Source organism: Prunus mume, linkage group LG1, assembly GCF_029339155.1.
Source record: "Prunus mume cultivar Tortuosa linkage group LG1, ASM2933915v1, whole genome shotgun sequence".
NCBI classification, from domain to species: Eukaryota; Viridiplantae; Streptophyta; class Magnoliopsida; order Rosales; family Rosaceae; genus Prunus; species Prunus mume.
The window spans coordinates 24,185,643-24,208,000 of NC_142698.1; the positions used below are offsets into that span (position 1 = coordinate 24,185,643).

At 35.4% G+C, this 22,358-nt stretch overlaps 2 protein-coding genes and 2 non-coding genes across 4 annotated transcripts; 1 reads left to right on the forward strand and 3 right to left on the reverse strand.

Moving 5' to 3' along the window:
- Positions 1–3,118: 3,118 nt before the first annotated feature.
- LOC148921382 (small nucleolar RNA snoR136) lies at positions 3,119–3,256 on the reverse strand. Its single transcript, XR_016123461.1, has one exon. It is a non-coding gene; the product is annotated as a small nucleolar RNA snoR136 (small nucleolar RNA).
- A 1,195-nt stretch (positions 3,257–4,451) lies between these two features.
- LOC103321196 (transmembrane protein, putative (DUF3317)) lies at positions 4,452–7,390 on the reverse strand. Its single transcript, XM_008222987.2, has 4 exons — positions 7,211–7,390; positions 6,203–6,298; positions 5,640–5,712; positions 4,452–4,687 (listed from the first exon to the last, which is right to left on the reverse strand). The coding sequence occupies exons 2-4, from the start codon at positions 6,285–6,287 to the stop codon at positions 4,675–4,677; spliced, it is 171 nt and encodes a 56-aa protein (XP_008221209.1). The 5' UTR covers positions 6,288–6,298; positions 7,211–7,390; the 3' UTR covers positions 4,452–4,674.
- Positions 7,391–16,980: 9,590 nt separating this feature from the next.
- On the forward strand, positions 16,981–21,133 carry LOC103321188 (asparagine synthetase [glutamine-hydrolyzing]). Its single transcript, XM_008222976.3, has 13 exons — positions 16,981–17,361; positions 17,914–18,052; positions 18,206–18,301; positions 18,504–18,645; positions 18,749–18,939; positions 19,045–19,206; positions 19,296–19,376; positions 19,470–19,691; positions 19,782–19,916; positions 20,031–20,111; positions 20,224–20,310; positions 20,402–20,509; positions 20,649–21,133. Exons 1-13 carry the CDS (start codon positions 17,282–17,284, stop codon positions 20,889–20,891), a joined length of 1,767 nt encoding a protein of 588 aa, XP_008221198.2. The 5' UTR covers positions 16,981–17,281; the 3' UTR covers positions 20,892–21,133.
- Positions 21,134–21,885: 752 nt separating this feature from the next.
- TRNAH-GUG (transfer RNA histidin (anticodon GUG)) lies at positions 21,886–21,957 on the reverse strand. The gene has a single exon. It is a non-coding gene; the product is annotated as a tRNA-His (tRNA).
- Between the last annotated feature and the right edge of the window lie 401 nt (positions 21,958–22,358).

Sequence of the window (22,358 nt, forward strand, 5' to 3'; positions counted from 1 at the left end):
GGGAAGCCACCAAACCGCTATTCACCTGATATTGACAAGACATCCAAGTATCCAATTGCAAATCATGTATCTACTGAGAAGCTGTCTGAACCACTCAAGGCTTTTGTGCATCAGTTGTCTGCTATCCATATTCCAACCAAGGTCTCTGAAGTATTGAAAGATTCTAAGTGAGTCCAAGCTATAAAAGAAGGGATGAAAGCTCTTGAGAAAAATCAGACTTGGACATTGGAGACTATACTACGAGGAAAAAAGACTATCGGATGTAGATGGGTGTTTACTATAAAACACAATGCAGATGGATCTATCGAGCGATACAAGGCAAGACTTGTGGCAAAAGGATACACACAGACCTATGGTATAGACTATGAAGAAACCTTTGCTCCAGTTGCAAAGTTAAATACCGTCAAAGTCTAATTGTCCCTTGTAGCTAATTTGGATTGGCCACTACACCAGTTTGATATAAAGAATGTTTTTCTACATGGCGAACTCACGAAGGAGATGTACATGGACATTCCTCCTGGTTATAATACTACTCAGACTGGAACAGTTTGCAGGCTACGAAAAGCATTGTATGGGTTGAAACAGTCACCACGTGCATGGTTTGGACGGTTCACCATGGCAATGAAGAACAATGGTTTCAAACAGTGCAACTCAGATCATACTTTGTTCTTGAAACATCGAAAAGGGAAGGTAACATCATTAATAATTTATGTTGATGATATGATTATTACTGGGAATGATAAACAAGAAATATCACAGCTACAAGACTATCTGGCTACAGAGTTTGAGATGAAGGATCTAGGTGGACTCAAGTATTTCTTGGGAATTGAGGTGACTCGATCGCAGCAAGGCATATTTCTCTATCAAAGAAAATATGTCTTGGACTTGTTGACAGACACAGGAATGCTAGATTGCAAACCTGCGGACACTCCTATTGTTCAGAATCATCATCTTGGAGAATATCCGAATCAAGTTCCAACTAACAAAGAAAGATACTAAAGGTTAGTGGGAAGATTGATCTATTTGTCACATACTCGACTAGACATTGCTTATGCAGTGAGCATTGTCAGTCAATTTATGCACTCTCCAAGTGAAGACCACATGAATGCAGTTCTTCGGATACTTAGATATTTGAAGTCTGCGCCTGGAAAAGGACTTATGTTCTCAAAGTATTGTCATCTAAATATTGATGGTTATTCAGATGCAGATTGGGCAGGTAATGTAACAGATAGAAAATTCACATCGGGTTACTTCACATTCGTGGGAGGTAATTTGGTGACATGGAGGAGCAAGAAACAGAATGTAGTAGCTTTATCCAGTGCAGAAGCCGAGTTCAGAGGCATGACTAAAGGGATTTGTGAACTTCTTTGGTTAAGAAAGTTGCTTACTGAACTTGGGTATAAACCTACATCTACAATGAATCTCTTTTGTGACAACAAGGCTGCTATAGCCATTGCACAGAATACGGTTCAGCATTATCGTACTAAACATGTTGAGGTGGATCGACACTTCATCAAACAGAAGCTTGAGGCTAAAGTGTTTCAGTTTCCTTTTGTGAAATCCGAGGATCAATTGGCGGATATTTTGACAAAGGCGATTTCCAGTAAAACATTCCACAATTCACTGGATCAGTTGGGCATTGACGACATCTATACACCAACATGAGGGGGAGTGTTGACGTGACTTGTGGATATTGACTTACTTTCCTTACACACCAAGGATTCCTATTTTATTTGTAATTGATTTACTTTAATTCCTGATTTCCTACTGTAAATAGATTTAGGAATTTATTATTTACTTGCCCATTCAGGTTTTGTTGTGTTATAAATATGACCTCCTACAAGGATAAGAATACATAGAAAATTCTCACAAACAAATATTCTCTCATAGTTTTCATATTTTAGCAAATAACACCTCACTAATTTAAATTAAAACTACCACGTGCCATCATCATGCATGATTTTGTTGAACAAATGGGGCTGCATTCTATATCAGTCTCGAAAATCGAAACAAGAGTACAAAGAATTTGGGATAAAGTAACATTCCAATAAATTCTTACTCCTTAGAGTGTCTACGTTTGTCCACATTCGGGCCACGACCGAGATGTAAACTGCAGTGGTGATGGCTTGATCATCATCTTCTTGCCACTCTCTTTATTCTTCATCACGTTTGCGCATTCTTTCTTCATTTTCTCGCTTTACTCTCTCCAACAACCTCCTTGTGTAAGACATTGAAATTGGAATGTGTTTTGTAAAATCTGATAAATGACACATGGTGCAATTGTAGTAATTGAAAATCTTATCCGAAATATGATATGTGAATTTTATAATAACTATGGACACGTGGATGCAAGACTCCGGTGCCTTTTGCCGGAGCAAAAGAAAACCGGTTGAAGTAGCCTTAGGTTCTCACTGATCAATGACATAAACCACTAGAATTATTGCATACGATCAAAATATCTTGGAGTGAAGAATGTGAATAGTAGGTGTTGGGTATGAAAGGGAAAAATGTCAACTCGTAGTTTTTAGCTTTTGGACACAACTGTTATGTCAACAACATACTTGGATTAATTTAGTGATTCAAAGGAGTGTGTAATTAGAAGAATACGTGTCACAACTTACTTAGATTATATTCAAAGGAGTGGATTGGAAATGTGGTTACTCTTTCTAAATCCAAATTATATCAGCTCCCAGGTGCACATGTCCGGCCCAAAACCAAAGCATGTGCTACAAATCCAAACCCTTTTTCATTTTTGGGTACATGGGCGACCCAACGCCCAAATCAACAAACTAAAACAAACCAACAAGGTCCTTTGTGATTTCTTCCATTCTCACTAGCCTTCTCTTTTCATATCACAAAATTACCAGCATCTTCGCAGCCTTTTTCTGTTCTTTATTTACAACTTTATATATTTATTTGAAAAATATTGAGAAATTGCGAAAAATTAATTTCAAAGCCCAAGCATAAATTGGACCCAAAAACCAGGCAAATATCCATTGGGTTTGCTCATAGGATTCTGGGTTTTTGATGGCCTTTACAGTTCCAGAGCTTATACAAGTTCATCGACTATTTCAAGTCCAGTTTTCGTTACATAAGAAACAATAAAAAAGGAAGTAAATAATTTAGTTCTCCGACGTCCAAATACCACACAGAAATGCAGCATTAGATAGCGAGGAGAACATCTTTCTCGGCTTCTCTTCTAAAAACACACACAAAATCAAATTAAGTGCATGTTGAATACGATTTATAAAGCCTTCAAAAAATTAAATTTAAAATACAAAAAAAAAAAACTGAAATTCATAGATTTAAGAAATATAGTTGCTCTTTCTCCATCTGCCAAAAGTAGCAAAAATTTGAGGGAGAGATTAAAGAAAAAAAGCAACACGATCGATTTTGCTTCAAGGGAACGAGTCATTTGGGAATTGAATTGATCCGCAATGACCAGATAAAGAAGCCTTCCCTAAAACTTGAAGAAAGGTTTTTACGACTTTCAACTTCAATCAAAAACCAGAGACCAAATTTGAGGACGGAGGAGGGGAAGAAAGGGTTGAGAGCAATGGCTCTAAGCGGCGCTTTCATGCCTAAATATATAGGGGACCCCCGGGGGCTGGGGGGACATCGGACGGTTGTTATTATATCATTCGTGGATCTACGGTCCAGAGTCTTTTCTCTCTATTACCAGACCTAAACCTAGTTTCCTTTCTAATCCTTGCGTGGGTTTACGAAATTGGCGTCTTGCTCATACCAAGGCAGCCCAAGCCCAAGGTTTGTATTACATTACACGGATGTATTTTTTCAAAAATACTTTCCTCTTTTAATACACTTCTCAAAAGATCCAGTAAAATAGACATTTTCAAAATTAAATGTAGCTCAGTGATTAAAAACATTTATCCATACACTCGACGTCTTAGCTCAAGTGAGCAAATGTTAGAAACGTGGTGCTTGAGTTACTATACATTTACATATTTTTCATACTATACATACATACACATATATACATATATATCATTCACATTTATTATATGTATTTTTCACATATTATTAAAGAGTGGTGATTTCCCCACTCCTTTATTAAATAATTATACGAAAATTTGTAAATAATCAATAATAAAATATTTTATAATAATTGAAATTTTCACCGTCTTTTAAAATTTTTACCGGAATAATACATGCACATCAAGTTTTTTATTTTTTATAAATGTGAGAGTGGTAGAGAAATCCATTAAAATCCCACGACCAAATGGCATCCCACAAGTTTCTCTAGAACATACCTTTTGTTTTCATTTTTTCTTCTTTATTTTTTTGGCTAAACACAGATTAAGAAAAGCTATTGGCCCGAACAATATGGAGACCAACGAGGGGGAAAAAAAGCCGAAGCTTTCTGCAAAAGTTTACAGAAGTATCACAACATGTAAAGGTAAATACAGTGTTGAATAATGCCATCATGAGTATAGAGCAGGGAGTAAAAACTATCTGCTATATTAAGAGAAACATAAGCCTATAACACGAGAAGATGGTGTACAAAAAGGGCAGTACATACACAATTGCTGTCGCAAAATCAACAATTTTCACAAGTCAAATATAAATACTGAGTGTAATACATGCTGCAGCTGCATTCAAATCATCATTCAACCATTACATTTGAACCTTCCGTGTCGGTGCTAGCTCTACGCGTCACCATAGATTCCTGAAATTATATTTGAAGGAAAAGTTAAAACTACATTTTAATCTTGAAGTCCAACTGTAGACAATCCATAAACACCTGGTAGACTGGCAGAAAGAACATTAAATTGCATAAAAGTAAATTTTGCATTGCTTCAGTGGGAAGAACACACCAATAGATTTGTTATATTTTTTGTTTGTTTTTTTTCATTTTTACATCCAGAATCTTTGACTGATAAAAAAAAGTCCAAATTCCATCCCAAAGGTTTAGCGTATAATCTAGGATATAGTTGACACTCCAGACAAATACTTGGGTATCTCTAATAAATAACTCAAAGGGAGCCTCTGCAAAATTGGCAAGTCTTTTTGGAGTTCCATAAACAATTTCACCTTCCAAAGTTCTGTGTATGTTTCTAAATGCCCTAAAGAAAACAAACGGGAAGAGGTCTGAAAAAGGCTAGAGAAAACCTCACTGTTTGTCTAGTTTAAATTGCCCCAATTCTCTAGTGAAGACCGCAAGGATACATCCAAATTATTTGATGACAGGTCACGTAAACCCTTCAAAATGTTTGTATGTTGTGTTTATAGTGCTTTCATTTTTGTAACATGAAACCTCACATTATGAAACACAGCTATAGCAACTTATTCAAGCATGCAAGAAACCACACATTATGAAAGAAGGTACAGTGGGTGCACTGAAGGCAGTTCAGTTATGCCGAAATAGGTAGTCAACATCTGAACTAGTCTTAAGAACATTAATGCTACAACTCATCTATTTTCCCGAAGGAACGGAGGCTAAACCAAGAGTTGTAAACTGATTTATTTGGCAGCCGAATTCCACATTATCTACTGGCCTGGGACTACCATTACATCCAAACACATCATAGCAAAGAACATATTACGAAATTCCAATATAACATAACGATATGATTCTACAACTTAAGATATCCAACAAGATAAAAAGGTTAGAATGTTACCTCTTGCAAAACTCTGTTACATATCGTGAGCCATTGTAAAAAATGAACCACATCAACACAACGACCAAAGTATCTATCAAGATTTAGGAATTCACAAGTGCAATGTAACAGCATAGAGGAAGGGAGAGAACTTCATATTAAATTTGGTCGAGAATGGTGAGAGAAGTAGGTTAAATCTTATATCCTAAATATTCATTAAGTCATAAGACTGCACCAGAAACATGATAACCAAAAATACAAATTTTAATGAAACTTATATATGGCAATATGGTAGGAACCAATAAACAAGCTCAAGAAAAACTTCAGGTTTTAGCATATGGTGATAGGAGATATTGCAAAATAAGAAGCACCTTTTCAAATCATAACAGCAAGAAAGATTTATAATAAGATCAAGCAAAATGCTTCTTTTTTCTAATTGAACAAATGGTAAGTGTCATGCAACCACTTGAAAATTGAAATTATAAACTCCATCTCTACATGATCATGGATATAAGCTTACGCTCTAAACTTAAAAAGGACACATATCAAGCATATTGAAGAAAAAAAGGCATAACATAGGATACTGAAGAGATAACGCTCCCACCAATCCAACATATAGAGCCCAAAAGTGACATTGTAAAGATAAATCTTTCGTTGAACCCAATTCATGGCTCGAGAATCTACAAACAGTGAGCATAAGTCGGTGCCAGGTTAAGATGTATCCAAACAAATATAACTTAACAAAACCATATAAAAATGAAACACAAAAAACAAAAAACAAAAAACAGAATCCAGCAATAAAAAATACAGTAGCAAGAGCTGATTGTAGCACTGAGCTTCGCTGAGATCTTACAGAGATTTACATATGCATCTATCTTTTGACCCAAAAATCTAACACAATTGAATATTGAACAAACCAGAGAATTAAGGGCTTGTTTGGTTTGTGATTCAAAAGTTACGATCCATTCCAAAAATTTGGGTTGTATTCCGAATTTACGGATCATGACTAATATTTACAAGGAAGACCAAAGGAAATCCAGGCCCAATCGAACTCCAAGCACTCTATCGCGGCATTTCCACACACAGTTATACCCACAACCAGCATTGAAAAAGAAAAAAAAGCCCCGCTTTTCCCACTTGCCATTAAACCAAATACAGAAAGATCATCCTCCCCCAGCTTATATTCAAGAGATTAGAACTGTAATCTGTTTCTAAAGGGACAAGCAGCCAGTCAACAGTGGTGAGCGCGAATCGTTGACCGCCACACCATGGTAATTGGGTTTCAAAGAACACAGAAGATAATGAAAATGGAGACGACGATGAACTCAGAATTGAAATGAAAATCAAACAGTTTTCCCGTGAAAGAATACCAAACGCACCCTAAGATTTATAAGGATCGCAAGATTTATTTGGGTAGATTCAGTGTAAGTTTCAGTTTTCTTTTTCACCATTTTTTGGGACTTTATTCGTATTAACAAGCAAGTGAGCAAACTAAACAGATCGGTTAATTTACAAATTTGTCAACTCTGCTGCCCTTTTTCCCGAACCTTTCCCAGAAACCAAACAGAAAGAGAGGCTAAATAATAACTTACCAGTGGCAAAGAAGTAAAGGCTGAGTTCAGTGCAGCAGCTGGTTGGATGGGATTGGAGCCAATGAACCGTGCCCCTGCCAATCGACGGAGGGAGGGAGAGACAGAGAGAGGTTTTGAGATGGCAATTTCCCAAACCAAGTTGTTCGAGTTTCACTATCCCACTTCCCCTCTTTCCTGCTTGATTCGCAAACCCATCTCACACGTTTTGGGTTTTTGCCCACGCCCACATCCACCAGAAAATAGTCATAATTAGTGTTTGGACTGGGCTATCTATGGATTGGATTGGACTTTCATTAGGCCTGGGCTGTTGTGGTCTATTTAGGTTCTCTGTATTGTTGACCTTTCAAATTCTTAGGCCCATTACTTGTGTGGCTTGGGCTTGAGCCAATAGTAAAAGTACAATATCTTATCTACCCACTTGCTCTTATACATCGTGGAAAAAAATCTATACACGGGTGCATTTCTGCCATGTGATAGTATTGAGTGAGAGAACAATCCAGTGAAAAGATTGCAAGTGTCCAAGTTTGATGATAATTTTTTAGACACATACAATTTTTTCATCGCTCAACACTGAAACATGACAAAAACATTTCTCGAGTTGAACATTAGCCAATTTGTGAAAAACAAAAATAGCCCAAATGTGAATGATAACAATAGCAAATTTTTATTTATATTTTGTTAAGGAAGATAATTTATCCATCAACAACAACAATAATAATTTAAATTATCATGATTGTCGTCACTTATTTTCCGGTTGCAGAAGTTAGTAATAGCATGCTTAAAAAGATGCTAATTTGGTCATGCTTTGCTGATCTTATCTTATATTATTTTTCTTTCCTTTGTTTAATGTCTAACAAGTCACTGTTTCCGCATTAGCCCACTGTCCCCTGTGCTTTTCCATCCAAGCTAAACGCCAAACTCAATCGTGCCCCACGCTAACCCTTATTAGTAAATTAATCAAATCTTAATCAACTTATTTGTTATTTAATTAATTAAGTCGCTTCTTGCATCCTTGTGAAGTAGAAGCCAAACATAAACAAGGGAAAAGCCCTTTTTCACTTGGCATTAATAATTTACACTCAAAACAAAGGATAAGATTTTGATTAACCTGTTGAATCGTTCAATTTGGCTTCATTATCTCTTGGGATTCGATTCCTAATATAATTAAAGAATCTCTTAACGATAGTTTCAAAGCTTAAAAAATATGACAGATATGTTACAAACAAATGATTTTAAATCTTACTTTTTTCATCTTTCTCTCTCTCTCTCTCTCTCAAAAAAAAAAAACCCTAATAATTTAATGTATAAATCATATTATATGAAAAATGTCAGTTTGATATACATTACTGACTTGTGTTTAAAAGTTTTTATACTGCAAGTTTAGAGACCGTAGCGGAGCCACATGTTACACGCAAGACTTGTGATGGCCCTAACTCCCCAATTTACATCTTGCTCTATTTATTTGTAGCATTCTGGACAACTTTGAAACAAAGATTCATCTAATGCCCCCTCCTCTCAAAAGTTAACGTATTTAGACTTCTTAGCTCATTCAAAAGAAAGTTTCATGGCTCAGCCCTAACCGGAGGTTATAGATAATTTTTTATTTGTAATCGCAACACCGTTATATAATTTATAATAAATATACTTGTCATCCGACGTGAGTTGATTAATAATACCACATAACGATAGTATACTTAAGTTAGATTGAAACATTATTGGGCATATATAGTCTCCAACTGCCGTGTCACACTGCTCAATCATTACCTACACACTCACTCAATCGAGTTGCCCCACCCCCACGCCATGGCAAATTGTTATAGATGAAATATAATTGGAGGGGTCAATAGTCAATAGTCAATAGTAGCAAGCTAAATAATGAATTAGAATAAGTAATCTTTTTGTCATTACGATTTGATTCGAGCTCGCCTATCAAACAAAACTAAATAATTCATGGTGGTGATGGTGCAGCGGTGGTTGGTTACATTATCAATCGTTTTCACTTCTAAAGTTTTATAATAATTCATCAATGGGGTTTTCATTGTCATCATCAATGGGTCCCCATAACATCAGTGATATTACTATTGCCAAATTGTCAACCACATAAACGGGTTCCTCACGCCACATATCTTGTACACGGATCATCGCATACCATCAATTAGTCTATTATTGTACATTTATGACTTGACTATAAAAAAAAATTAGATTAAATTAATACATGAACGTCTAAACACTAGCCGGTTATTAAGTTAATAATAATCCGGTAGATATATCTATTAAGAATATTACTTAGCATGAAGAGTTTTGAATGGATGAAAAAGTCAATCATGAAGACTATATAGCTAATTAGACGACCAAAGAACATAAGCAAATTAATACTATCTAATCAAGCTTTTGCAAACGCACATTTAAAATTTTTTAACATTATTTTGAGCAAAGATTTTGGCAATTGGTGATTGATAACTTATTCTAAAAATATAAATATGTTATAGATCTTCTCAAGAAATCAAGCAATTTGAAAATCCCAACAATATGAGAGAAACTCTCATGTAACGGGATAATATTTTTTGCTATCCCCGACCAATAATATAGTGACACGTAGGATAAATTTTTCGCGTGTCATTATTATTGGGAATAAAAACAGTGATATCCCCGTTATAGGTAAGTTTTTTTTTCCAACGATACGCCTTCCTTATTTTCCTAGCGCCATAATTGATGCTCAAGCATGATTTTCATATTTGAAGCCCAATTTTCTGATTTTGAAACCCATGATTTATCCTGCATCAGACCTCTTCACTTGTAAAGAACTCGACCTCAAGTTCTCCTTGAATTGAACTTGGGTAGACATAGAATTTGATGTGTGAATAAACTCTTGAATTCTTTGAGTCCAAACTTGCTCATACTTGGATGGAATTATCATACAATTAATTCCATAAACAAAATTAGAATATGCCAATTGATAATCAAACTCCTTGAATAAATTTGTTTCCTCCTCAAATTCAGATTTATTCCTACCTTCAATTTTTCCCTCCGTCTTGTGGGTTACTATATCATCAATTAATTCAACCTTCATTACAATAATTTCTTCTTCTTTGACCTCGTCCTCCATTTTTCTTCACTCGCCATAATTTTGGGTTGATCAATTTTGTTACTATTCCTTGACAAATATATATCATATTCAAAAGGAAAGAATTTGTTCACAAGAAGTCTTTTCATCCTACGCAAAGAAGCGATAGGATTTTAACCTTGTTTCTTCATAGATTTTAGCTTTTGATCCCATCAAGAAGTGACATCGCCTCTTAAATGGGACAACAATTTTCACCATATGCTCTTCTGAAATTGCTATGTATCAAATAATTCCTCCACATTTGCAACCCATTCGAGAAACCATTCAGTGTAGTCACTTCCCATAAAGCATGGAACATCTGCAACATAGGAATGATGAGGTTGGATTTGGGTAAATCCACCAGCACGTTCCCCTTCAATATTTGATATTTCCCCACGACTATTGTCAATGAGGTTTGCATACCTCACATCTCCGCTCATCATTGAGAAGGTAAATCCTTGCTCTGAATGATGACCCTCTTTGATACCACTTGATGCACCGTGAAAACTGATTAGCTAAATCTTAGTCTAAAATATGTAACTCTGGAATCCACCAGGAAGATATTAGGAAACTTCAAGGTTTATTTGATAAACTGGAATCTACAGTTTATCTAATTTGCCTTTACACTCGTCGCTCCAACTCCTCTTTAATTACTTTCTCCATTTGTTCTACATCAATTGGCAATTTGAAATGGAAAGGCAAGTCAATCAAGTTTACCGACTAGTCATTCATTTGATGATACTTCTGTTCCTAACGATTAGAAGAGGTTTCAAATTCCAACTTCCAACTTCATTGATGAAAGAAAAAGAACAAAGATAACCCGACAAGCCAACCAAGCTGGTCACATCGGATTGGACCATGGTTAAAGCTTAGCTACAATTAAGACAACCCGTCATTGTCCATTGCCACATATAAGTGTATTATTATTCTGTGTAACATTCTGGTCGGGTAGTAATAAAATGAAAATCATACAAATTTCTCTTTGGATTTTCTTTGCACTTCCTGATAATCACATGCCCCATTTTTCCCATCTTGGCATGTCTCCAGCAAACAAAGTTGAAAGTACCAACCCTACAAACCCCAATGGTTGCTGCCCATGAATAAATAAATTATAATTAACAGCTTACTCTATCTTCATGCTCTAGCTAAGACACACACACAATTTATCCATGCATCAAGTGACCCGTTTGATTTAATTGTGTATCGTATATATCTGCTTACATTATAACATGTATAATGAATCTCGAATTCACTATTTTACATACTAACAATCTATTTACTATAATTTAAGCAAATTCAATACACTATATCGACATATCATGTTGCGTACAAGATAGAAACAATTAATAATTTCTTCAAACAGAAGAAGAAAGCAATAGGATAAACATCGACAGTGTTATCAGTTTGGTTCTTCGAATTAACAAGTGCGCCATATGTCCTTTTCCTTTTTGTCTACAGTTGAGAACAGGATAAGGCCTATTACTCTATCCAGCAGATGATTGTGATCATCTATGCCTGCAATTATCTGATTCCTTTTTGGCCCTCTTTTATCTCTGTTTAATTATGCACATACATATATGTCTACCGATGAATGATCTTTACATATTGTCATTATGGGATTCACGTGAGCTAGATATTAAGTCCATATGCTGTGTAATGCCAGTATATAATTGGCATCACTGTCGGCCACCCAATATCAAGACCCGAACATATCAAGACCTCTTTGAAAACTTACATAAGAAACAGGTTTATATAAAAAAGAGTTTAATTGCAAAATATGACAACAGAATTACGCGATGGAGAAATATAGAAAAAGGGTAAAACAGCAAAACCCGCTAGAAAGTGAAAACAAAAAACAAAAGAATAATAATAAAAATGAATATACCTACCGTAGTATTCTATAACCACTCTTGCATTTGGTGTGCTATTTGCGGTGTCATCGTGATCATCAAACTCGATTGGTTTACGCCTAATAAATATATATAAGTGTAAGTTTATGCTAATGACGACTGATGATGACGATGTTAATTAATATTATTAACACCAATAATAATAACAACAAACAACAACAACATCACCAATACGATATCAACGAAGCTCATGCAACTAATTTTTTAGCAACAAGTTGTTCACAAATAGTTTTAAAATGTGGCAACAGATCATGCTGCAGAAATCTACTTTTTAATTCACCAAAAAAAGCATTATGAATTATTTATTTATCCCCATGTGCGACCACCACTTGTCAATCTTATCTCAACCTTCTGTGAATTATTGGTCGATGAATAGATGAAAGGCATGGAACAATTAAAGTAATTTTCAACCCCAAAGACGTGTAATTAAAAATAAAATTTATTAAATTTATTATAAATATTTTGTTTCATAAGTTTAAGCATCAAGGACCTACCCATGTTACCCAAAGCCAGTGAGAGATGATTTGGAGAAATAAAAAACCGAAGCCGTTTGTGCATGCAGAAAAATGCATTACTCTTCAGTACCCTTTAAAGGCCACCATTAATTGAAGGAGATGGTAAAAGAGGCACACCAGAATTTGTCTGGTGTTAAAATGAGCCAGCATAGAAAAGCATGGCTTATCCATTATCCAAAAGCCGGAGAGAAAGCTCAAGTGCCCTTTAGAAGTCGAAATTTTGGCATATTAACTTTTTTTTTTTTCCTTCTCATAAAGTACAATGTTGCTTTTACCCAAGACAACGATTTTTTTATTTATTTATCAAAGAAATTGGACACTTCAAGTTCGTTCAAAAGTTGGAATCAAGATAATATAACCAATGCCGTAACTATGAATTTTTTAATGGCTAGGCTGGCTAAAGTTATTAACTAAAAACCTCATTATCATTCATTTATATACTAGTGCATCAACATTAGTGAGGGTCATTTCAATTTTATATCAATAAATTGAATTTTGGACTTGCATAGGTAAAGTTCAGTTTATTTCAGAAATCGATATTTCATTTCAGGGATCAATAGTTAATTTTAGAAATCAATTGTTCATTTCATAGATCAATAAAATGAACTTTGAAATGAAATTCATTTCAGTAAGCTGGCCACCATAATAACTCTATAACCTCTCTCTTATTGACACATGTACAATAAGAGAGAGGTAATTTCTTTCACTTTATAAAAACACAAATGGCTAGTTCCATTTTCAAACAGCTAGTTACTTACCTATAAATACACAAATGGCTTATTCATATTCAATTTTGTTATGCAATAACCTAACCAAAAAAAAAAAGGAGATATAATGTGTTCTCATTTAATTTGAACTTCCAATTCTTCAGAAAAAAGTGTTAATATAATATATTCACCAACCAAAGAAAATTTTGTTATTATATATATTTAAAATTGGATCGATAAACCCTTTTATAAGAAACCAGGTATGTACAGGTATATATATTATTTTGAAGAATAAAGGAATTTCAACGGATGCATGTACCCTTATATGCGGATCAATGAACCCTCTAAGAAATTGTATACCCACAAATAAAAAATTTATAAATAAATAAAATAAAATAAAATAAAAAACTCCTCCAAGAAATTGGAAAATTGAACTTTCCAAAGAAAGGGACATTACAAATATGCAATAGGTTATCTGTCTTATATATCCATGCAAGCATGACATGTCGATCGCATACCTAGCCTTCCGTTGTTTTTCCTTTTCCACAAAAAAAGCCTAGATTTTTTTCAGATGGTCCAAAGAAACCAAAGAATTTTCTTTTTTATAATATATACTAGCCTGTACGCGTTTTCACGAGAGGTTTTTCTTAATAATTTTTTTATTTAATTTAGAATTAAAAAATATAATGGGTAGTTGTGTTTTATAAAAATAGTATCTATTATCTAAATTTTTTTAAAATTTTAAAATTGTTTAATATAAAAAAATGTGAATTTATCATATTATCCTCATTTAATTAATAATTTTAATTCTTAATATTTGCATTAACCAATGACATTTTTTGGTATTTTAAATGTTTTACAATTCTTTAGCTTTTACTTTATATATATAAACTCTGCCTTTTGCTTTATATACATATACATATATACATATACACTATTTTTTTTTTATGAACAAAAATTTAGGAGGTCTTAGCCCCTTGATTACCCACTAATAAGTATTGTCCGTAGCGAGACTCGAACTTAAGTCTTGCTAGCGAAGAGAACGATCCTTACCAACTTAACTAACCCTCGTTGGCTCATATTATGTCTAAATTCTTGGAGATTTATCATGTTGCATTTCAGTGTTGGTCCAATCACCCCACAATCAATATGGATATTTCTTTCTATTGCATTTATTTATTATATTTGTAGCACTTAAAAAAAATAGTGGGGGAATCAAATCACACTACTACAATATTGAGTTACAGTCACCATTTTTTTCTAAGTATTTAGCCCCTTAACTAGCCAAAATTGGTGAATAAAGGCAGTAGCAATTAAACAGTTACCAAAACCATGTTGGTCGTAGATATTGAGGTGGCATAAGGACTTAAGCAATTAATTTTTTGTTTGGTGGGAATGGTTGCCAAGGCCTGAATTTAATTATAGCTACCATTGTGTTAGGTGACATGGATTAGTTTCTTATTCTTTTAACACCAATCATCGACTAATTATAGCTACTAGGCCTTAAGCAACTAGTACAATCATCTCCAAACAGTAGTAAATACATAAATACATTAAAATGAGAAAGAAAGAAAATTAGGATTATAAACTTAAATCAACAAATTAGAAAGACAATCATTTCAGTTAGTGTCAATCAGTATAGATTGGTGTGTTTTTGTTGATTAGCCCACCTATCTCTAGATATCCCTGAAAATTTGTCATTAGTAGTTAATTAGCTCAGAATTATTGGTTTGTATTACGTATAAAATTGGCTATTTACCAAACTTTTACAAGTGGGCCTCAGTTTCCAATCCCGATCATGGTGCCCATGTTGTTGATTGAGAAAAGAAAGAAGAACAAAAAAAAATACCCATGGTGTCCATGATGAATTGCTAGGAACCACACTTGCTCATGATATCTTTGTTTATCGTGGAATTAAAAAGAGAACTAACACATGCATACAATTTTGCCACCGATATAAGTCTATCCAAAAATAACTCTTCTTTTCTTGTCTCTCTACTCTCCTCATATGGTACACATGTTTATTTATAAAATAAAGAAAGAAAGAAAGAAAGAAAGAAAATTTCCTGCTTAGCTTAATTAGGTTAAGCTCAACTTTTTGGTCCGTCGATTTTCAGTACCAAATTGTTGGTTTATCTTGTGTCAAAAAGTTTTGGTCCCAAACTAATGACACATCGATTAGTCACTCTTATTTGTACTATATAGACAATTGTTTACAGTGGTAGGAGTGGAGCTTTATGGTCGTACGTAGTCTATAGACGGTAAATGAGTTTAGATGATGGAGAGGAATAAAGGCCGCTTTAGGCCTATCAATGGCTTGTGATTGTATGACACAAGCTATGCGCGTATGTAAATTTCGTATTATTCTACTCATACTAATAGAACAAAAGAGAATGGTTGTTAACAAAGTATATTAAGATAGACAACAAGAATGAGTAGAAAAAAACATAACCGAATATCAATTTATTACAAAAATAGTGAGAGGGACAAATGCAGTCTTTGTCTTTTTTTTCCTTTACAACTAGGCCAACCGATTGATAAACCTTATCGAAAAAATATATTGATATACAAAAAAAGTCTTTTAAAAAAATCTATGGATGGAAAATAACAAAAAACAAAGTACATGTGACCAACCCTTTTGGCCTATAATTTTTTTTTATAAAATAAATGGATAAATGGATATGATGAATAATTTTTTTTTTAATGAAGTTAACTTTATAATGGAATTTTTAACAAATAGTTGCAACATATTATCTATTTTCTTTGGTCATGAACCATGATGTACTTGACACGGCGACGTGGGAGGCATGGCCAAAAGGATAAGCGATCGGATTTTCTTGTTCTACACTTTTTTTTCCCTCTCCTTTTGAGTTGGCTCCTCATAAGTCCGAGCAATTATATATTTCCACGAAAACTCACCGATTTATAAAAAAGAAGAAGGAAATAAATGACCTATTAGCGTAGTGATTTGGAGTAATTACTTCCTCAAGTAAGATCATGTGTTTAAGTCTTAACATCACAGTAATGTGTGTAAATTTAATATATTATCGCATTTTTCAATAAAAAAGGACTAAAAAAAAAAGAAATTAAAAAAATATATATGCCAAATATCACCAATCAAAGCCACGTCAGCTAGGGGGCCAGGCATCCTACTAATGGACACGTGGACGGTTGAAAAAGGAACTACATTGATGTGGACTTGTGGAAAAAAGCTGACTGTGTGCTGTGCGCCCACAAAGACTTGGAAGAAAAAGGAAGTGGATAAACCTCAGCGCGAAAATTGGAGATTAAAAAGAGAAAAACAAAAAATAAATAAGAAGGGACAACCAAGAGGGAACCACGGGACACCACGTGGCACTCACGGAGAGGACAGCGGCGGTGGGTCCGGGAGTTCTGGGATGAGCCAATGGAGGACGGTAAACACTAGATAAAATAGAAGGAAAATGAAAAATTAATAGATTATCGAAGCGTGAAATGAATAGAAACGTCGCCGCTTAGGTGCTGGGTGGGCCCCACGGACTGAGAGCTTCCTATAAATACGTGGCCCGGGATGCGGAGGTATTTACTCCTTCAAACAACGTTTGTGTTTACGTGTTTTGTCCTAGCACACCAAAAAAAAAAAAAAACGTACGTGTTGCTGCGTCCTACTTCCACTGCAACGCCACCAGAAACACCAGAGCCTTTCTCTTCTCTCTTCATTCATTCTCCTCCTAATTTCTGGGTTCCCTCGGTTAAAAAAAAAAAAAAAACCGAACTCATTTACTTTTCCTTCTTCTTTGGTTTTGTTTCTTGCTCCCTTTCTGGTTTCTGGGGTTTTTCCGAATTTAACATATATAATGTGTGGAATTCTTGCTGTTCTTGGTTGCTCTGATGACTCTCAGGCCAAGAGGGTCCGAGTCCTTGAGCTTTCTCGCAGGCAAATTTCCTAATTTCCTTATTTAATTCAATATTTTATATAATTATTTTTTGAGTATTATAATTCGTAATTATTAGTTGGTTTTAGTTAAGTAGCACATGCATACCTCTAGAATTTTTATTTTTTGTTGTTGCACATATCTTTTTTCTGATACAAGCGATATTGAAAAATGGGACTCGAACTTAGGGCCTCGGATGTAGGTTTATCTGTTTTTAATGACTTGAGCTATAAGTCCTTACTTGTTCTTGTACATTTTTATAAGAAATATCATAAGAATTTGAGCTTTTGATCATGAATGAATTATGGTAACTGTGGTTTGGTTTGCAAAGAAACAAGTGTTTGTTCAAATCAAACGTTTAATGATTCTGACCCTTGTGACGTTGTGGTCCCATAAATGATGTCACCTTTCATGAAATGCATGGGGTGTTGGGGTCCGTTTTGTGTGGTAGTGGTACCATGATTAGAGGCCATTTTTGGAAAGCAAAACAAAAACAGAGCTGAAAATTGAATAACATAGTTTTTTTTTTTTTTTGGGGGGTGGTTTTTTTTCAGATTGAAGCATCGTGGTCCTGATTGGAGTGGTCTTTACCAGCATGGAGATTGTTTCTTGGCTCATCAGAGGCTGGCCATCATTGACCCTGCTTCTGGGGATCAACCTCTGTACAATGAAGACAAGTCAATTGTTGTCACGGTAAGCCTTGTGACAGGGCCTAACAATTATTATTATTCACAGAATTCTGAATTTTTTGTTTTTGGTTTTTGGTTTTGTAAACTAGAAATTTTAATTTTGTGGGAAAATGAAAAATTCAATTGCTGATGAAAGGGTTTTGCTAAACATCATCAGGTGAATGGAGAGATTTACAACCATGAAGAGTTGAGGAAGCGTCTGCCGAATCACAAGTTCAGAACTGGCAGTGATTGTGATGTCATTGCTCATCTGGTATGTCACTTACCAACTTGGTTGAAAACAAAAAAAGAAGATGAAAATTTTGTATCTATAAGAATTAAGCATGATGATTAAATATTTTGGATGAGTTATAAGTCAATTAGATCAATCAAAGTACGAGATGTTGAACATGTTATTTGATGGATCATGGACTTTGCCTGCACTTAACTGTTTGTCTTTAATCTCTTGTGAGTAGTATGAAGAGTATGGGGAGAATTTTGTGGATATGCTGGATGGAATGTTTTCTTTTGTGCTACTGGATACCCGCGACAACAGCTTCATCGTTGCTCGCGATGCGATCGGGATCACTTCCCTCTACATCGGCTGGAGTCTTGATGGTAACATTTCTCTAGCAACCCCTGTTTTGTCTGCAATTCGTGCTTTAGTTTTTGACTTGAATATGTATGTGATGCTAAGTTAGCATATTTGGTTTAAATTCAGGCTCAGTTTGGATAGCATCAGAACTGAAAGGATTGAACGATGATTGTGAACACTTTGAGAGCTTCCCGCCCGGTCATCTGTACTCAAGCAAAGAAGGTGCACTCAAGAGATGGTACAATCCTACTTGGTTCTCAGAGGCCATTCCATCTGCGCCATATGATCCGCTTGCTCTCAGAAGTGCCTTCGAAACTGTAAAAATTTCATCATTTTCAAACTCAGATGGATTACTCTTATTTCACATACATATCAGAGTTTATTTGTAGTTTTAGCTTATGTGTTGAGTGTGATACCTGCAGGCTGTGATCAAAAGGCTAATGACTGATGTGCCTTTTGGAGTTCTTCTCTCTGGAGGCCTAGATTCATCTTTGGTCGCCTCTATCACGGCTCGCCACTTGGCGGGCACGAAGGCTGCCAAGCAATGGGGAGCACAGCTCCATTCGTTCTGTGTTGGACTAGAGGTGAGTTTTTAAATCTTTCGACAAAGATTTAACATATGGCTCATGGGAGCTTATAGATTCCTAACCTGGTATCTTCATATGCTGAGCAGGGTTCGCCTGATTTGAAGGCTGCAAAAGAAGTTGCAGACTATTTGGGAACCGTTCACCACGAGTTTCATTTCACTGTTCAGGTATCGATACAAAAACCTGTTTAAGCTAAAGAGTTTGCTGCTATCTTTTTTAGTAGCCAAAATAGTAAACCATTTGCATTTGGCATGTAACAGGACGGTATTGATGCAATAGAGGATGTTATTTACCACATTGAAACTTATGATGTTACGACTATTCGAGCTAGCACCCCTATGTTTCTTATGTCCCGTAAGATTAAGTCTTTGGGGGTTAAGATGGTGATTTCTGGGGAGGGATCCGATGAGATTTTTGGTGGATACTTGTACTTCCACAAGGCACCCAACAAGGAAGAGTTTCACCGCGAAACTTGCAGAAAGGTAATGGATTAGTTGCTTATTTACATTGAAGATAGATATAGGGGTTGGAAGGAAAGGCATAATAAGGAGTTGTTCTTTTGTTTGATGTAGATTAAGGCACTGCACCAGTATGATTGCCTCAGGGCAAACAAATCAACATCTGCTTGGGGATTAGAAGCTCGTGTCCCTTTCCTGGACAAAGACTTCATCAACGTTGCAATGGCTATTGATCCTGAGTTTAAACTGGTAAGAAATAAGACTCTTAAGATATTGGGATTGCTTTCGATTTACAGCAGAAGTTAAATTTTAGAGTTCAATACTGATCACTTGGCTTTTCGCTATATTTTTAATTGGTTATAGATCAAAAAGGACCAAGGAAGAATTGAGAAATGGGTCCTCCGGAAGGCCTTCGATGATGAGGAGCATCCTTATCTGCCAAAGGTATATGCTCTTGTGTCTTTCTTTGGTAATAAGTATTGATGATAAGTTACTGCCCCTAACATCCGTCTCACATCGATTGTAAAGCTAACAAATCCTGTTTAATGCTTTGCAGCACATTCTGTACAGGCAGAAAGAACAGTTCAGTGATGGTGTCGGCTATAGTTGGATTGATGGCCTGAAATCCCATGCTGCTCTCCATGTACACATCTATCCAACCTTTTTTACAATTTTTGTTGGTATTTTTTATTTTCATAAAGGCTGATGATTGAAGCTCAACTTAACACTTTCAGGTGACTGATAAGATGATGCTGAATGCTGCACGAATCTTCCCGCACAACACTCCCACTACAAAGGAAGCCTACTACTACCGAATGATTTTCGAGAGGTTCTTCCCACAGGTAGTCTGCTACAAAATTTCATGATTCATAAGCAGTACATCATGATTTATTTTTTTCGTGTATGATTTTTTGCCTTTAACAACACAACAAACTCTCCTTCATGGTCCTAACTTGCTGTACTTATTATCTGGTATTGCAGAACTCAGCCCGGAACACAGTACCTGGAGGACCAAGTGTGGCCTGCAGCACAGCCACAGCTGTGGCTTGGGATGCTGAATGGTCCAAAAATCTTGACCCATCTGGTAGGGCTATATGTGAAGTGCATCAACAAGCTTATGACAAGCAGGCTGCACCTGTGACTAGCAGCATTGTGCCTCCGGAGATCATCGACAATGTACCTCAGATCAAAGTGAGCACTCCTGGGGTCGCGATTCTCAGCTAATAATAACAATGCCCTGCGGGGGGATATCTAATAACTTCTGCAAGACTAAGGGTAGGAATCACAGAATGAAGAGACTTTGCGATGCCTTAATGTATAAAAAGTAATAGGGCACTATGTAAAGTTGAAGGAAGACCACCTGGTGGTTTTGAAGATATTGTGTTTATCATCAAACTGTTGTACTATTCTAATACAACATTTTGAAGTGTGCTATCTATATATTGGAGATGTTTTTAAGTTTAGAATCTCTCTGTAATTTTCTTTCTCTGTCTTCAATGATCCTTTTTCACTTTGAATAAATGAGACAATGAGTCTTAAGATATGGTGTCTTTCTTGTTCCATCCAATAAATTTGTTTTCTATAATAATTTTTCTAGGAGATTGAAGAGGGTTTATTTTTGGCCAAGGAAACTGGTGAATTTCTGGCCATGAATTTGTTTGGATAAACACAAGTATTAAGGATCATAGCCTTTCAAAGATTCTCCAATGGCTCAGGTTGGCAATTGCAGAGACAACTGTAGCCCAATTAGACTAACAGGGCAAAGGAAGATTGACCCAATTCACCATGGGCTGAGGGGCTTTGCCTACTGAACTGTATGCCTTAGTTAGAATTTGAAAGCCCCATCCAAAAATTAAAGGTTCGTCCGAGACTACTTATGTAGGAAACACTTTTGCATATAATCGCTTTTATTAGAAGAATATTGAAATTTTTGGAAGTGCCTAGCATATGCTTTTCCAAAAACCACTTTCATAATCCATAAAAGCTTTTGAATTATTTTGCCGAACACAATTATAAACGCTTTTGGTCATACCAAAAGTACTCCTAATCAGCCCTAACAAAATGTGTCGCAAAAAGAGTACAAAGTGAGGCTGCTTGATTTGGAAGATTGATCCAATTGGCCCAAGGATGAGAGTCTCAGCTTCCTAAACTGTAGGCCTTAGAATTTGACAGCCCCGTACATAAATTAACAAAACATGTCGCAAAAGAGAGTACAAAGTGTGGCTGCTGGGATTCGAGCCCAGGTCTCCACGGCCACAACGTGGAATTCTTACCACTAAACTACAGCCACTTTGTTGTTAGTAGGTGCTTGAAATCTATATAAGTACGCTAATGACCTTTTGTTATTGTAATACATCCAAATTAAGTGTTTCCTTGAAGGATCTTGTAATTGGATGGCTTTTGTTAATTTAGACAAATTTTAAATGGTCGAAAACTCATTTATAGCTTAAATAATTGCAATGATAATTGAGGAGGGTTCACTAGCAAAAATAAAATTATTAATATTGTTTTCTTGACATTGTTGACGTACCTCCCCTCAATGTTCAGTGTGGTTGAATTATGAATTTAATTTTCTTTTGTTTATATATATATATATATATATATTGAAAGTAGCCTTACCATGATGTATTTTTAAGAACGGAATCTTACATGATTAAATGATACGAGGAAATAAGTCGAGCCTAATAACGT

What these genes read in the sequence shown, in the direction of transcription:
- LOC103321196 (XM_008222987.2), bottom strand. Translation starts at nt 6,287, where the DNA reads ATGAATTGGGTTCAACGAAAGATTTATCTTTACAATGTCACTTTTGGG. An exon ending in GTGGGAGCGTTATCTCTTCA is followed by an intron (nt 5,713 to 6,202) that starts GTATCCTATGTT and finishes AAATCTTGATAG; the next exon opens with ATACTTTGGTCGTTGTGTTG.
- LOC103321188 (XM_008222976.3), top strand. Translation starts at nt 17,282, where the DNA reads ATGTGTGGAATTCTTGCTGTTCTTGGTTGCTCTGATGACTCTCAGGCC. An exon ending in ACAAGTCAATTGTTGTCACG is followed by an intron (nt 18,053 to 18,205) that starts GTAAGCCTTGTG and finishes AAACATCATCAG; the next exon opens with GTGAATGGAGAGATTTACAA. An exon ending in TTGATCCTGAGTTTAAACTG is followed by an intron (nt 19,917 to 20,030) that starts GTAAGAAATAAG and finishes AATTGGTTATAG; the next exon opens with ATCAAAAAGGACCAAGGAAG.